The sequence below is a fragment of the Paramisgurnus dabryanus genome, chromosome 6 (assembly GCF_030506205.2).
Source record: "Paramisgurnus dabryanus chromosome 6, PD_genome_1.1, whole genome shotgun sequence".
Lineage (NCBI taxonomy): Eukaryota > Metazoa > Chordata > Actinopteri > Cypriniformes > Cobitidae > Paramisgurnus > Paramisgurnus dabryanus.
The window spans coordinates 3002329-3019536 of record NC_133342.1 but is presented as its reverse complement, the minus strand read 5'-3'; the positions used below and the strand labels follow the sequence as shown (position 1 = coordinate 3019536).

Here is a 17208-nt window from a genome sequence, read left to right as displayed (position 1 = left end):
CACTAGTTAACTAAATGAAAATAACATGGCAAAGATGAATGAACATTTATATATTAATTCAATAGATTTATGGATTTGATTTTTTTATGTTATTATAACCTAAAGATGCTATGTGAACGTTTGTAATATAAAATAGTGTTTTTCATCTTGTCACTTTCTTGATATAGAAAACACATTTTTACCGAAATTAGTCAAAATGGATTTATTGCATTTTGGAACCAAACTCTTCATATGTACTTTGTGCATTTGAATTAGGTTTTTGCATGTGAACAATGTGTGTATCGTGTCTTACGCATAAATAATTAATGAGACTAAATTCGTTCCATAGTTTTCTTCTAGTAATCCTGACACTCTTTAATAAACTCCTTAACTCTTTAGGAGAGATGTTTGCTACTACTGAGTGACACTTTGCTTGATCTAAACATAACACCAGTAGCATAGGTGCTACCCGAGATTTTAGCATATATGGTCTGTGTGCTGCCTTTAAAAATAAGAGATTACAAATCATTCATTACATCAGCTGATTCAGAATGTTTCTTTCTCTAAGAGCTAAGAGGAAAGTTTCGACATCTTCTGAGAAATCATCCACCATCAACCTATGAAAGTGAACAGAACACGACATCAGACATTAGATATAATTTTACATTATGACTTGAGCTCAGATAAGAGTGAATATATTCTAGCTTGATTAATATTAATTCATGAAGGATAAAGTGTTCCATTGTTCTCTTTACTGTCAAGTGTTAATATGTTCAATCAGACAGAGCGTCTGATCTTCACTCACCACAGCTCTTCACAACTAGACAATGCAGGCTGAAGTATCTTCAGATGATCAGATGTAACATTGAGTCTCAGGTTTCTGATGCGTTCACAGCACTGAAAACAAAACCGCAGAACCCAGCAGTCTGTCTTATTTAGTGGAGTGTTGGAGAGATCGATCAGAACCAAATCTCCCAAAACTTTCCCAATGAAGCTCTTCTCATGAAGCTCAAAGAGACAATGAAGAATGAACATCATGTTTTCATGTTGATATTTCAGTAAACACTGATGGATCCATTCCTTTAGCTGGGTTTTTATGTTGATACTAACAGCCACGTTGTGCTTTTTAAAGAATGAGTCGATCATTTCATTCTTACAGAGACCACAGAGGAACAAAATCACAGACTGTAACTGATGTGAACTTCTTATTTCTGAATCTCTGTTTGAAAAGTCAGCAACAGGCCAACAGGACAAAGCCCATCCTCTCTCTACAATGTGAAGAAGCTCTTTGACTTTCTTCTGAGACTCATCTTCATCCAATAAGACAAAGTACAGAGCAGTGAAGAACTCCTGAAAGCTGAGATGAATGAATCTGAACATTGTCTCCTGCTGGATTCTTTTCTTAAGGAGCAATTTATCCAGGAGTGGATTGCCGGCAGGGACTAAAACAGTTTTATTTATGGTTTTCTCTTCAAACAGAACTTGTTGTTCCAGCATCCCTCTCTCTGCCAGTTGACCCAGACTCCTCAGCAGGTTTGGGACAGACTCGTTCAAACCCTGACAGTGATGCTCCAGTACAGTGGACACAAACTCAACATATATGGATGTGGTTGTTTCCAGACCTCTTGTTAAATCTGCACCATCATTGACTCTTTCTTTAATAACTGTGCAGATGATCCAGCAGATAAGAGGAATGGAGCAGGCAGTCAACAGGGTTTCATTTGACTTTACAGACTCATAAGCCTTCCTGAAGAATTTCTTATTCTGAAAGAACTTCAGGAAGTACTCCTCTATCTTCTTCTCAGAAAAGCCCACAATCTTGAAATGCTGTGATCTTTTAAGCATTGTGCCCTGTTTGACCTCAGTTCCAGTGGTGACCAGCATGGTAGATCTGGGCAGGATTTCTCCCCTCAGCAAAGCACAAACAACGACCTCAGGTGGTGCTTTCTTGAATACATGTAACATGGAATGGTCATTACACAAGAGTCTACATTCATCAAATCCATCAATGAGGAAAAGCACATTGCATGATGACTGCATCTGTGAGATCACATGTGATGGTAAATTAGATCTCCAGCTCAAAATTTCAAACAAGTTCATCTCTGCAGAAATACACTTCAGCTCTTCATACTTCAGATAGAAAACTAGATGAAAGTTCAGGTAACGTTTTCCAGACGCCCAGTCCAACATGATTTTTTGTGCAATGAAGGATTTGCCACTGCCAGAATTGCCTTGAAGAATGACAGGTTTATGCAGAGGTGCCTTTGATTCAAGCAACTCATCCACACGAACATTCTTGAAACTACCACTTGTACTTTTTTGAATGATGTCAGGTTCGGTATACAGGTCTGCCAAGGACACTTTTGCACCAAAGAGAAAGTGTCGATCCTTATGCTGAATATTTTCCAGTTTGATTGACATCTTATATTCATCTATAATCTCTGTCAACCCTAGAAAAAAAAAATAAAAATTATCCTCATAACATGCAGTTAAATAAATATTTTATATGTAGTTACAGTACAGGGCTTGACATTAACTTTTTGAGGAACTTGTCCTTCGGACAAGTAAATTTATGTTTCACTTGTCTATGCACAAAAGTCACTTGTCCGGGTAAAGATTTATAATATAATTTATTTTTTGTGTTTTGCTAATCAGTGGCGGAGCAAGGGATTTTTCATAGGGGTGTCCAGGCAGGGGCCAGCAGTAACTCTGGGGTGGCACATAAAATCTCTATCATCCAACCTTAAAATACTTTTAAGTATTATAGGTGCATTAATCACAATGATGTATAACATACAATTGCTACAATACTTTAATTTCAATTAAAAATGAATTGAGATTAACATACAATTTATAGTCATAATTCAACCTCAAGTTTTTTTTTTACTATTTAATCAAATAAAACTTTTGAAATTTACTTTGAAACCAGAATTTATATCTCCCATTGCTGAAAAAACTATAGAGACCAGAAAATCACGTGAATTTTGTAGGCCACTAAAATGTATTTTACTAAGATTCATTTGGCTGCTTCTAGCAACTCTTTCTGAAGGAGGATGCTATATCTGCTGCCTTTCTCTTCATTTTTCCCCACATTTAAATGATTGTCTGACATTAAAACATTCCCATGTTTTAAAAAACTTATTAGGGTAAATGTATCTAGATTATCTTTTATATATAAAATCAATCTTAATCCTAGCATTTACGCTGTAATGTTTGTGTGAGATTTTTTAATGTACAGTGACGAACTCTGTCAGATTCAAATCGGCTGTCGCGCGGCGCAAACACACGTACGCCCCATTCAGACAGCCAACGACAAGCAGTAGCAGAGCGACGCGATCTCATTCATTTCAATGGAAACCTGGCGACTTCCGGCGACACGAGCGAAAGTGACCGTTGGCGACCGTATAGGCGTGTCCAGCGACGCGAGAAAGTTAAGAAAAGTTTAACTTTATGCAAATGTCGAGCAACTTTCGGGAGCGACTACCAATGAGAACAAAGCAGTGGAGTTCACGTCATCCTTCTCTCGTCAGTTACTGGCGTGGATGGTACTCATTTGTTTATGACAAGCAGATTTAGAAACGCCTCATTGAAAGAGACGGGCGACACACAGCGATAACGTCGCTGGCTGTCTGAACGAGGGGGTAGGCGCGCTGAAAGAGAGATTCTCATTATAAAACAGATTCTTAAACAAGATTTTAAGCCCATTATGTGTTTTACCAAACTTTAGAAGAGAAAAAATACGGACTGCGGTTGAAGTGTCTGTCATTTATATTCACGCCGGAGGCTGAAGAAATATCACTCTCCACTCCGCCGCCCCGCCCGGCGATCAGGTTTCATGCGTGCGCAGCTTGTTTGTGTAAACGTGTGTGTGTGTCGGCACGCTGCGCTCTCTGTTCAATATTCCGCTCGGTGTTTGCGCTACGTGTTCTGCTCTGTCGTTAACGGCACATAACGTTAAGTAACATTGTTTGAAATTTAACTTGTCCAGTCGGACAACTAATTTTCTCTTACACTTGTCCTTCAAAAAATCCACTTGTCCCGGACAAGCGGACAAGCCTTAATGTCGAGCCCTGCAGTAGGAAAAATCTACTTAAACTGCACTAAACAGACAACAAAACTGACAAACATATGAAGAACTTCTGCAACTGACTGCAAAATTAGATCTTTCAGATTTCCCCTGTTTATTACAATAATACAATAAAATTGTCTTATTACAATAATAACGCCCCTTAATCTGCACTATCCAACCACGGTACTGCCATTTAGTGCAGAGAGAAAGAGAGCCAAAAATGTATATCACAAACGAGTTTCATGTTCAACACTATCCACTATCAGTGTTTGCATTTCATCAGCTCATTTGCATTTTAAAGAACACACCCAAAAACGGCCCTTTAAAAATTGCTGCTTATCAGTTGCTGATTTATTATTTACTATAACATTCATTAGCAAACAAAGCAGATATGTCATATAAAAAAAAAAACTTGGACTTACCTATTGTCCAGGGTTTGTGATTTCTAGACCAATAATTAAATCCAGAAAATGGCTCACTTAACTGCAAACACAAAGACTATTAAGCAGATCAAGAAACATGAAGAACACACAGATAGACTCAAATGATAGTTTTAAATGTAAAGGCTCTGAAATCATTCCCAGTGCACCCAGTGTCTCATTATAACAAACACATTACCAGAAATTTCACTTACATCACTTAAATCCTGCATAAAATCCTGCATAAATGACTGAAGTATCTGTATTTCTGGCCCTGTTTAAAAAGAACAGGTTAGAGTTGGATTGTGTGAGGTCAATATGAAACTGTTCAGATGCTGATTGGGCTGAAATAGTTTAGATTTATATTCCAACAGCGATTTCATGCTTTCTTGCTTGCTCTCTCTCTTAATTTTTTTTTTTGTTGAGAAAATAACAGTTTTTTGACCTTGTATGCATTTAAACCTGTTGTAGGGGTCCCCAAGACAATATTAGGCAACTTTAAAATACAATCTGAGGGACACTTGAGGATTTGTCCCTCAAAAGACAGCTCAAACAAAGAATTTTATTCTTAGACTTAAGACTTCTTAAGACTTAAGCACTGTCTGCCACACAGTCCCATTTACATGTATATGTGTTGATGGTTTTGTGACATTAAGTGATTTGACTGATTTGATAACCATTTATAGAAGACTATCAACGATTAAAATATCATTTAAAACTTTTTTTGTGACTTGCTTCTCATGCAAGACGTACTCAAAGTGTGACCTCTGCATTTAACCTATCCCAGTGAGTAGTGGACCCACACACACCCTGAGCAGTGGGCAGCTATCCCAGCACCCGGGGAGCAATTAGGGTTAAGGTGCTTTGCTCAAGGGGCACCACAGTCGCAACCTGCCAGCCGTGAGACTTAAACTGGCAACTCTCGGGTTACAAGCCGACTCTTTAACCACTAGGCTACTAAACGCTTTATAGTATTCTGTGCAGGTCTTAAAGGAATAGTCTACCCTTTTGCCATATTAAACTATGTTATTACCTCAACTTAGACGAATTAATACATACCTATCTTTTTTCAATGCGTGCTCTGTACAGCGTGTTATGAATGTGTTAGCATTTAGCCTAGCCCCATTCATTCCTATGGTACCGAACAGGGAAGCCACCAAACACTTCTGTGTTTTCCCTATTTAAAGACATTACATGAGGAGTTATACCAGTAAGTATGGTGCCACAAAATAAAACTTTTTTTGGTACCATAGGAATGAATGGGGCTAGGCTAAATGCTAACACATTCACAACACGCTGTACAGTGCACGCATTGAAAAAAGATAGGTATGTATTAATTCGTCTAGGTTGAGGTAATAACATAGTTTAATATGGCAAAAGAGTAGACTATTCCTTTAATTTGGTGACTTACTGTCCATTATAACATATCAGCAATCAAAAAGATCTCATATTTAAAAGAAAGCATAAAAGACAACCATACCAATGCCCTGAGCTCTGACCACTGGGATTATACCATGTGAGGCATATTCTAGCCACTTCTCCAAAGTTTTCGAAGACTGTATGGAAGATCAAAAACGAGAAAGTGCACAGACAGACTCAAATGACAGCTGAATAACATAAACTCTTAATCAGGGCTTTGAACCAGATTTTTTTCCCAATTGGTTCGTTCCGAACAGAAACAGTATTTTAACGTTTCCGGTTTAACCCTAAACTTGACGTTCCTGAACCGGTTAGAACAAAAAAATTAAGTTCCCGAACCGGTTAATAACGTTCCATGTCAGCTGTGGGTCATACAAATAAGTAGGCTGATCATTAGGACATTAAACTTAAATTATTAGTCTTCATAATTTTCCTTAAGTCTCTATCCTGTCATCAAACATTAAAAAAGGCTACAGTATGTAAGCGGCATAACTGTAATTCTGACATCCCTACATTTGTTTCAGCATTATACATGAATTTAGACAAGGACTATTTCTGCCATGTCGTTTATTGACAAACAACTTAAACAAATGTTTTTATTAGAAAAATAATATTGTTTTATTTCGAGATAATTTTGTTTGTATGTGTCCTGTCAAGAACAGAAAGATTGTTCGCTTTCTTATAGACCGTTTCAGCAGTAACAATATAAACAAGCGGCTGTCACGGTCCGCACGTAACTTCCGGTAAACTCCGCTAAGAATAAATAACAACAATGTTCTTTAAACGTAGTTTATTTATATAACAAGCAAAAAACAACACATAGATTACCTAGGAAACCAAAACATTTGTTATTTTTGACGAGGCATTCGTTCAAGAGATCAGTTTAGTAACTAGTCAGACCATTAAAAAAACGAAACCAGAAGTAAGGTTCGGATCCAGACGTGTATCACGTGCGTCCAATGAAACCGTCTATATATGCACGCGCACTCACACAGACTGAAAACGAATTCCAACAGCGCTTAGGGAAGAAGATGCAGCATAAACAGTCGCTCCACAAAGTGAAAATTACGTTGTTTTTCAGCGCTTTATTCGCCAAATGTATTTTAATGGACTACAGTATGAGACACAGTAGCGCAACTCTCTCTCAAGTATATACATCAAGAGTTCTGATCTTTGAAGGGCATAGGGATAATCACGTTTAATTGGAGTAAAAAAAAAACATCTTGAGATACTTGGTAGCTTAAAATATTTACTTCTGATGATTGAGCATTAGAGACTTGGGCTTGAGTAGGCTACTTGCTGGTGGCAAGATTCTCATTTCTCTGGTGAGTCAACACCGCCGTAAGTGAACTTCACCAAGTCATATTGCACAGATATCTTGTCAAAGACAGAAAAATAACAGTATTAAACGGTTACCATTATTTTAAATAAACGATTGTGTTCCGGAACATATATTTTTTGAAAGTTTCTGGTTTTCGTTTTCGTTCTGTGAACCGGTTCAAAGCCTTGCTCTTATTCCCAGTGCACAATTAGAGTCTCAGTATAACAAACTCATGTAATGAGAAATTCATTATCACTTACATAACACTTCAGTGGCTCTGCTATCTTCTTTGTGTCTGGCCCTGTATGACAAGAACCGTTTAGAGATCAGCTGGATTGAAGGAGAATAATATGAAAATGTTTTGTTGCTAAATAAGCTGAAACAGTTTAGTGTCCTTGTCCGATTCTAGTATAGATCTCATAATCCTAAAGTTCTTTAGTGCAGACACAACCGCAGAGTGATGGATAGGGCTGTGTATCGAGATTCAGATGTTCCAGATCGATTCGATTTCGGTTTACAAGCTATCAAGTCGATTCTCGTTTCTATTGCGATTACCTTATCGATTTTTATACCTGATTCTCGATTCAACTCAATGAATATAGGTTTAATACAAATACTATATTTATAAAAAAGAACAGTGAACATAAGTTTACAAGGGTAATTAATATTAATAATAGAAATTATTAGCCACAAACCTGCATATTAAACTCTTTTATTTTAGGTACACTTGGGTACATTAAAACAGAACCCATCTCTAAATTTTTAAATTCATACAATTATGTTAAATACAATACAATTTTGATGCAAGATGAAAAATGTATGCTGAAAAAAGTCAGAACAGTCTAGTGAAGAAGACTAGTAATTAGATTAACGTTAATCTTATGTTCAATATTTGCGGAAATAAATATATTAAAAAAAAATCGATTAATGGCCTTTGACAATCGATTTTGTATCAACCATGTAAAAAAACGATTAATCTAAAAAAAAAATTTGCCCAACCCTAGTGATGGATGTGTTTTTTTAGGGGGGTATTAAATTAGTACAGTAACAGGGGTGTTTTAAGACAGGGGTTTTCAAACTTTTTGTGTGTGTGGACCACTATTTCTAATCAAGAACTTTCGCAGACCACCTCATAATACTCATAATAAAATATGTCTAAACAAAGTCCTGAATTTATCTGCACTTATAAATAGGCTTACTAGCACTAAAACTTTAACTGGTCATCACATCAGTACAACAGATTCTTAAAACATATTCTTAAAAATATATATTTTTCTTAATAAAATATATTCTTTTATATTTTATTTTGCCTTTACACTGACCACCTGCAGTACCCTCACGGACCACTAGTGGTCCACGGACCACAGTTTGGGAATGGCCGTTTTAAGATACAATCAAAATTGGACACCCCAAACTGGTAGAAGTCTTTCTAAGCCTTCTTTAATTTTTAATGATTTTGACTGCACCCAAAATCTTAGGTTGCTGACTTGTTGCCTCTCTACCCTGTTCAACCAATCACCTTCCCGATCACATACACAAAACTTTGTAATATCATGGTCATAACATCTATTATTGCATTGTCTAGTCCATAAAGTTGGTACTTTAACTAAACAAATAAAACATTTATCTTTGAGCATTTTGGAAAAGCTTTTATCCAAAGCTACTTAGAAAAGTGTAGAAGTAACAAAACAACATATAACAAACAAACAACATGAATCCATACCTTGTAGTGTTGATGATTTTTGTCTGAAGCTGACGATTTTTAGTCTGACTGTGAAAAAGATTTACAGCACACAGATTAGCTGGAATTACAGTACTACATCATCCATTACTCAAATGTAAATTTTCTTTCTTATGTTTTCTTTGCCTCTATTACGAGTTTACATGAAATCAAAGATAATCCTATTTCTTACTCTCACAATAGTTTTATTATGGAAATCCACCACACCAGTTCAATTTTGCAAAGATCACAAAGATTTTTGTAAGATGTTAACCGTATACAGTGCCAATGTTGTGCTAAATTTTGACTCCTTGCCAGATGAAGACTCCCCCTGTTGAAACTGCTACTAATTGGCTAATCCTAAACCCAACAATACTGATTAATGAGGGGAGTCATAATTTGGCAGAAGACAAATTTTGTCACTCCACCAGTCCTTCTTATACATAAAGTAGGCAAGTTGTATAGGGCCCCGAATCATTAGAGAGCCCATTTGCTCTTAAAGCGCCACTATGCAACCTTGGCTCACAACTCCCTCATGTGGTTGATAAGCACAACTGTCTGTTACCAGTGTCGTAAATACTATTGTTGTATAAGCCATCCCGTGGGCAGGGCAATACATGTGAATTTGTTGACGGAACTGTTGAATGCAGAAACGTAATTTGGAAACCATGTCCACGGACAGGTAAAGTAGCCTGAGTTACACTATGTTCTGCAGATCCCAATCATTACCTAGCATGATAACTACACTGTACATACTGATAACATCAGCCTACTCAATGACTTAACTGCTCAACAGTTACATGGATTACATGCATGAACTCTGCAACTTTTGACCATAAAACATTATTGTGGTTTGGTAGTCATTGTTTACAAGCATTACACTACATTTGTGGTGAGACACGACATGCTAGCTAACTTACTGAAAGATCATAATGTCCAAGCTATTGAGACTGACAACATTACCCTATCGCTCGGCTACCTTACGGTTATAAACTGTGAACCAGTGTGCGCCAATAAAATGTGAAAATAGAGAAACAGTATAGATAGTCCTTAGTATGGATACTCATCATCACACTCATTAAACTCAATTCACAAAGTCATTAAACATAACCACACTTGTTTTTTAGTGTAGTGGTGAGTTTCAGTCTTCTCTGTCCCCCTCCTGCTCCACCCACTTCCTCATTGTCAGCTGATGACTTTCGCAAACTTTTTCACCAACAATACATTATCCATCAGCAAAAATTTTCAACACCACAAACCGCAGGACACCCTACACTCAAATTTGACATCCATTTTTTCTACTTTTCTCCACAGACTGACACTGAAGTTACTAAGGGTGGTTAGTACTTGATGTGCGTGTGACCCTCAAAGCCTGGTTCGTTTGACTCACACATATCATCAACACCTAACTGCTCACTGGCACATTTCCATCCACTTTAAGCAGATCCTGATCACTCCATTGCTTAAAAAAGCCACACTGAACCTCTCGCTCACAGACAGTTATAGACATGTCTTACTCTTTCCGTTCGTTGTGAAAACACATTTGAAAAAGCTGTTTTCAACCATGTATCTTCCTTTCTATAACTGATCAACCTACTAATTGACAAGCAGTTAGGCTTCATATGCAACCACTCCACGAAACAGAAATGCTATTGGTCACTGAACCATTACTGCTAGCTAAGGCAGAATCCAAATCCTTGGTTCTGATTCTGCTAGACCTGTCGGCAGCCTTTCACACATTCAACCATCAGATACTATTAACACTAGGGATCACAGGTACTCCTCTCCAATGTTTCAAATCGTGTCTCTCTGATAGATCCTTCAGGGTGTCATGGAGGGGAACGCTGTCCACAGCTCACCAAATGGTCACTGAGGTCCCTCAGGGATCAGTGCTTGGTCCACTCCTTTTCTCAATCTACACAACATCCTTAGGACCTATCATACAGTCACATGGCTTCTCCTACCACTTCTATGATAAATACTTTTACCCAGATGATCCCACCATAGTAGCACGCATTACAGCCTGCTTAGAACACATCTCGCCTTGGATAAAGAAACACCACCTCCAGTTGAACCTAGCTAAGCTTCTATTTTCGGCACAACCCAAGATATGATACGGCCTATCCATTCAACTTGGCAACACAACCATTAATCCTTCCAAAACTGCCAGAAACCTCAGTGTAGTCTTTGATGAAAAACTGTCCTACACTGATTACATTGCAAAGTAGGGCTGTTCCGTATACCATTTTTTGAGCTTCGAAGCTCTAGTAGAAATCAAATCGAATATTCAAAGCTTCTGAAGGAGGGGCTGAAAATATTTTTCTCTTTAATAAAAGCAGGAATCTGTGTGTGTGTGTGTGTGTGTGTGTGTGTGTGTGTGTGTGTGTGTGTGTGTGTGTCTGTCTGTCTGTCTACAGTTTTATTATGTGGCGGATGTGTTGCTGCGGACCCAAGGGAGTGTAGTGCCTTTATATCGTGCAATATGGACATGTGACACGTTTAGAATTAATAAGCTTTTAATAAACTACAGAACAGTGCAAGCCGGAAGTGGCGTGCCAGTCACTGGTCCTGCCAGAACAGCATTAGTGAAACAAAACACAAGTCAATACTTTTAATAAGGTAGCCTAACATTTTTCTAACAAACAAACACTCCCATATCAGAAATAAGCAACACGGTAATTACTGACAACGTAAAGGGTAGGCCATTTAAATAAAACAACGAAAATAAATGAACGAAGTTCAACAAACTAATAAAACGGTAGCATACTTTCAAAATCAAGTTTATGTATAACACTTACACCATGTCATATGTTTTTTCATCAGTAGTACAATAAAGAAGATATTTTGCAGAAACCCCAGTGCTCCGTCATGCAAGTAAACCGATCCGCTTTGAGAGCTAAAGCATATATATCCAATACAAAAGTAATTCCCTTATAACTCCGTGTGACATATTGAAGTCTTGTGAAGCAAATCAATCAGTTTTTGCAAGAAACTGAATGTTATTTACAACACTATTAGCGTGAATGCCAAAGCAGGAAGCGCGCTTTACGTTCAAGAAGATCTCTTCCACTGGTGGCGTTTGGTGGCTGTTGGCTATGAATGTTGGTCTCTCTGCGCCACCTAAAGAGAGCGTGTAGCGCACTTCCTTCTTGGCAAAAGCTCTGCATTAACGTTGTAAAAAATATTTATATGTATATATTTAAATCTCAAAACTGAAAATCGAATGTCAACCCACAGAACGAATATTCGAATAATCTGGCCCAGCCCTATTGGAAAGACAGCGCGATCATGCCAATTTGCGTTATACAATATTAGGAAGATATGGCCATTCCTTACAGAGCATGCTGCACAACTCCTGATCCAGGCCCTGGTAATCTCTAGGCAGGACAACTGCAATGCTTTCCTTGCTGGCTTTCCTGTACAGTCAATCATACCACTCCAGTTAGTTCAGAACGCAGCAGTTTGGCTTATCTTCCAGAAGCCCAAAAGGGTTTAACGCCACTCTTTAAAGGTAGGGTATCACATTTTGAAAAATGCTAATGGTAGCCGACTAGCAATGAAATCACAACCCCAACCTCCATTCAAATCGCCATCCAAAGTCACACCTCTTTCAAAACACATAAACACGCACAGATCAGACGGTCACATCTCATGTCTCATTCACCAGTAAGAAAACTTTGCAGTACAAAGTGAATAACATTTCCAAAATAACCAACATAAACAACTGGTTTACATCAGAATTAGAATAAGCACACTTTCGATTGTGTAAACGTAGTAACTATATCGTTACGCTTATCCAGAGGTGTAAAAAGTACTCAAAAATTTTACTCAAGTGAAAGTACAAGTACTGAGTGTAAATTTTACTCAATTAAAAATAAAAGTATCTGGCCAGAATTATACTTGAGTAAAAGTAAAAAAGTACCACATTAAAATTTTACTTGAATATTAAAAAAGTAAAAGTAACCGGAAGAAGGAAAACGAGAGATTCATGTTTAAGCTTTCTCTAAAAACATGAAGTGAATGAACCACATACAAGGTTTTATCCTTTACAACTGTTTGTATTTAATTGTATTTCATTAACAAACTAAAACAAACATAATTTCCAACATGATCTCAAAGTTCAGTGGTATAGTCACAGAATTTTTTGCTCATTTATCCGTGTCATTGTCATGGATCTCCGCATTTTTCCGTGTCTACCACAGATTTTCTTTTACGTGTCAGTTTCATGTATTGATTACTCAATTGTTTTTCATATTTTTAAACCATTTTCGCGTGGGTTTGGGGTTAGATTTGGGCTTTGGGTTAGGATGTCACTTTAACTATTGGTTTATAAAAAAAATTCCATACTGTTAAACAATTGTCGCCTGACGGTAGGGTTAGGAGTTGGGTTTGGATGTCATTTTATGTTACAGAAAGTCGTTCTAACCCCAAACCCACGGGAAAATGGTAAGAAAATAGGAAAAACAATTGAGTAACCAATATGTGAAACTGAAACGGAAAAGAAAGTCTGTGGTACAGACACAGAAAAATGCGGAGATCCGTGACAATGACAATGAATTTTAGTATGCAACATGCTACTCAAAATTGTAAAACCTCGAACTTAACTTAAATTTCAAGCTCTATCCAGCCTCTCACAGGAAGCCGATGCAGGATAAGGTGTATTAGACCAGGGGTTTTCAAACTTTTTGTGTGTGTGGACCACTATTTGTAATCAAGAATTTTTGCGGACCACCTCATAATACTCATAATAAAATATGTCTACACAAAATCCTGAATTTATCTGCAGCTCTGAATAGGCTTACTAGCACTAAAACTATAACTGGTCATCACATCAGTACAACAGATTCTTAAATTATTTTCTTCAAAAAAATATATTTTTCTGGAAAAAATATATTATTTTATATGTTATTTTGCCTTTACACGGACTACCTGCAGTATCCTCACGGACCACTAGTGGTCCGCGGACCACAGTTTGGGAATGGCCGTATTAGACCTTTTTCACACTGTAAGTCCAAATCCGATTTTGGTGCATATCCGATAGGAATCCAATCACATTTAGAACGGTGAACGGCTAAAAACCACATGAAATCTGTTTTTCTAATCCGTTTCAGGCTATATCCAGTGGTGGTTTGAAATCCATTTCAGTCTTACCGTCCTGATCGCATTTGTGTAGCTTTTCGGTTACGTCATGCTGTCACGTCACATAAAACACGTCAGATGTCGAGGCAGATTGTCATGCCAGCGCGACATCATTGCCATAGAAACAGTGCAGATAATCCAAAAAAACGGCTACAGGATGCACAGATCGGATCTGAACAGTTGTGAAACACAATGTGGACAGTGAGTCAGTAAAATTAGATATGCACCAAAATTTGGACTGACAGTGTGAACAAGGTATTAGTCTTGATAGAGAGGCTGCAAACAGCAGGAAACGTGTCACACTTCATGTGTTGTCGGTTTCAAAGAAGCAAAAAATCTTCATTATTAGATGAACTGTTGGCCAATTCCTCAGTGTGGTCCAAAGGCTCCAGAAAAAATAACATTTCAATTAAACTGACCATTAGCGCAATTCAATTGGTTTGACAGAGAAAGCAAAAATAGATCTCTAAAACAGAAGTACTTTTTGACTGTAAATAAAATTGTAAGGAGTAAAAAGTACTTTTTTTCTTTAAAAAATGTAATTAAGTAAAAGTAAAAGTACTGATTTTTAATTGTACTCAAGTAAAGTAAAAATCCCCAAAAATAATACTTAAGTACAGTAATCAAGTAAAATTACTCAAGTACTTTACACCTCTGCGCTTATCCATAAACGAACACAAATTTCTTAAGTAAAGCAATGTTTTATCAAAGTAGAATATCTGAATCCATCTCAATACAAACATATCGTGTACCAGCTTACGAAAATAAACAGTGCAACGACCCTTTCAGACCCTTTGCCTCCTGCAGCTGTAAAGCAGTAAAGTTACCGATGTTAATTTGGGTTTTTGCTCTTTGTTGATCCAGGCAGGTATTGCTGTTGTTGTTATAAATTATGTCTTTCGTTTTGTGACTGATGTGCAGGTTGTCAATTCAGTAGAAAAGTTTGCCATTCTCCCTCTGTTTACAGACGGGAGGTGAGCGCACGTGAACGCGCCGATGACGTATGGTGTCTGCGTGGACAAGCTGCGCGGTGGTATTCAAATTACACTTACGGATGAGGGACAAAAAAGACAACGTCCGTTCGGACCGAGATCTATGATTGGTTTAACATTTTTTTGGTCCTACGCCTTTCACAGATGACGACATACATTTCTAAAAATACATGTAAACAACTTAACATAGTGATTGCTGGATGGGAGGAGACTTTTAACCAGCATAACTAAAAATGTTTCTGGATCAAATGAGATACCCTGCCTATAAGTCACTAATGATTCCTTACAGAACTTTTACTGCACTAACATACTTTCCTACATTCCTACACCCCATCCAGAATGTATGTTCAGGAAATGTGTGTCATACCTTCACAAAAGGGAACTAAATCACATTCCCGCTCATTTTTCTTCCCTACTTCCTACAGCAGTCCAGTCAGCCACATATCTTGCAACATTCGAAAAACAACTAAAAACTCATCTCTTCCAAAAATACTTGACAAATAGATATTCACTGTATTTCCACCTCTTCTATCTTTACAAAAAACACGTACTCTCTTTAACAGGCACTGTTTGGGAATAGTGAAAACTTGTAACTTGGTATAAGCACTTTTTGTATTATAATGTATTATTATGTAAACACCTTAACCTGCTTATTTTGCAGTTTTCTTCATGTGCGCATGTCTCCGTGTGTGAAAGATAAATGTCACACATGGAAGTTAGTGGAAATTAATGCATAAAAGTCTCTGCTCGACTAAAGCAGTTGACAGAGAAACTGTGAAAATGAAAGCTCATGTTACATTTAACAGGTTCTGCAGACACGATTATAGATGAGTATTTAACAGTATAGTTTAAAACAGATATCTGCTTTTTTGAACGAATATATGTAGGCGGTGAGGTCACTGCATATGAAAAACCTGACGAATCTCCAAATCCCATGTAAACACAGTTTTCTGCATAGCCGGTTTATTGATTAGCATGTAAACACATGAATAAATATAATAAGCAAATTTTTGATAGTTATCCGCTTATTCTGTGCATGTAAACGCACTCAATGTCTTTTCCACCACAAAGGGTAGTGTGGTGGAAATGACGGTGGTAATGACATTTCTGTAGTTTTTTTGTGAAAAAAATCGAAGATGGCTTCACTAATTGGCTTTGAATTAATACTTAGCATTTCATGTATGCAAAATAGGCTACTCTTATTTAACTTAAAATGTTAAGCTTTTTAAAAACACCCTTGAAGTTAAAGCATGTTTGGAAATTATGTATAATAGATTTTTTACTGATCAACGAATATTTACCCTGACTTTTTCTTAATTTGTTGTTGATGAAAATGTAAATGTCCTCCATGTCCAGCATTCTCTAATGCCACTGAGGATTTTTATATAAGCCCACTATCTTTCACACAAACTATTTAAAGGCACATTACAGTGTTGTGGTGTAAATGACAACAAAACTGTGCGACAGCTATATTTGGTATAAAAAGTAATATTAATAGTGGTCTCAGATTAAATATTATAATTTTACTAGTGCTTATTCGGGTACAATAATAGTTACCAGATAAGTCATATTTTTAAACTGTATTTTCATTTTTGAAAACAATAAGGAACACTAGTGAATTTGACACCTAGGAGTTTAAAAAAAAAATCATAATAGAAAGGTTGTACATTTTTTAAGGTGGTTTTATTGCAAGTTTGATAAAGAGAGGAATTTGTCCAAAATTATATGTAGTACATAAAAGTGCCCATTGTGTAAGAATCACCATTAAATGAAAATAAACTTGTCCACTTACCGTAAGGGTCCGTCATTGTGAAAGGTCGAGTTTATTTTGCGCTTTAAACGCATCCAGATACAGCACAACTACGGATACGTTTTCCTTATGTTTACAGAAATTAAGCCACGCAAAAATAGAATTTTTTTCTCATTTTTGTTTCTCCTCTTTAAGCCCAAAGACCCCGATCGTGACTACTGAATCAGGAAGTCGTAAATCTCTACGTGTACAGACTATTATGGCTGTGTCCGAAATCGACTCCTCATTCACTTTTCCCTTTACTCCTACACACTCATTTACTCTAGTCCACATACTGGCTGCGTGCAAATACCCACACTTGCAGTTTTTGAACTTGATCATTTTGGTGCATATCCGATAG

The 17208-nt window shown here is 37.1% G+C and overlaps 1 protein-coding gene across 1 annotated transcript in view; it reads right to left on the bottom strand.

Moving 5' to 3' along the window:
- LOC135744149 (NACHT, LRR and PYD domains-containing protein 1 homolog) overlaps nucleotides 1-16988 on the bottom strand; it is a 34898-nt gene extending 17910 nt beyond the window's left edge. The window contains exons 1-7 of the mRNA XM_073815051.1: nucleotides 16851-16988; nucleotides 8931-8978; nucleotides 7468-7508; nucleotides 4683-4741; nucleotides 4471-4531; nucleotides 785-2429; nucleotides 516-596 (exon numbers count right to left, since the gene is read on the bottom strand). Of these exons, the coding sequence (XP_073671152.1) occupies nucleotides 516-596; nucleotides 785-2429; nucleotides 4471-4531; nucleotides 4683-4741; nucleotides 7468-7508; nucleotides 8931-8978; nucleotides 16851-16903 (1988 nt within the window). The 5' untranslated portion in view covers nucleotides 16904-16988. The remainder of the gene's footprint in view (nucleotides 1-515; nucleotides 597-784; nucleotides 2430-4470; nucleotides 4532-4682; nucleotides 4742-7467; nucleotides 7509-8930; nucleotides 8979-16850) is intronic.
- Nucleotides 16989-17208: the final 220 nt, after the last annotated feature.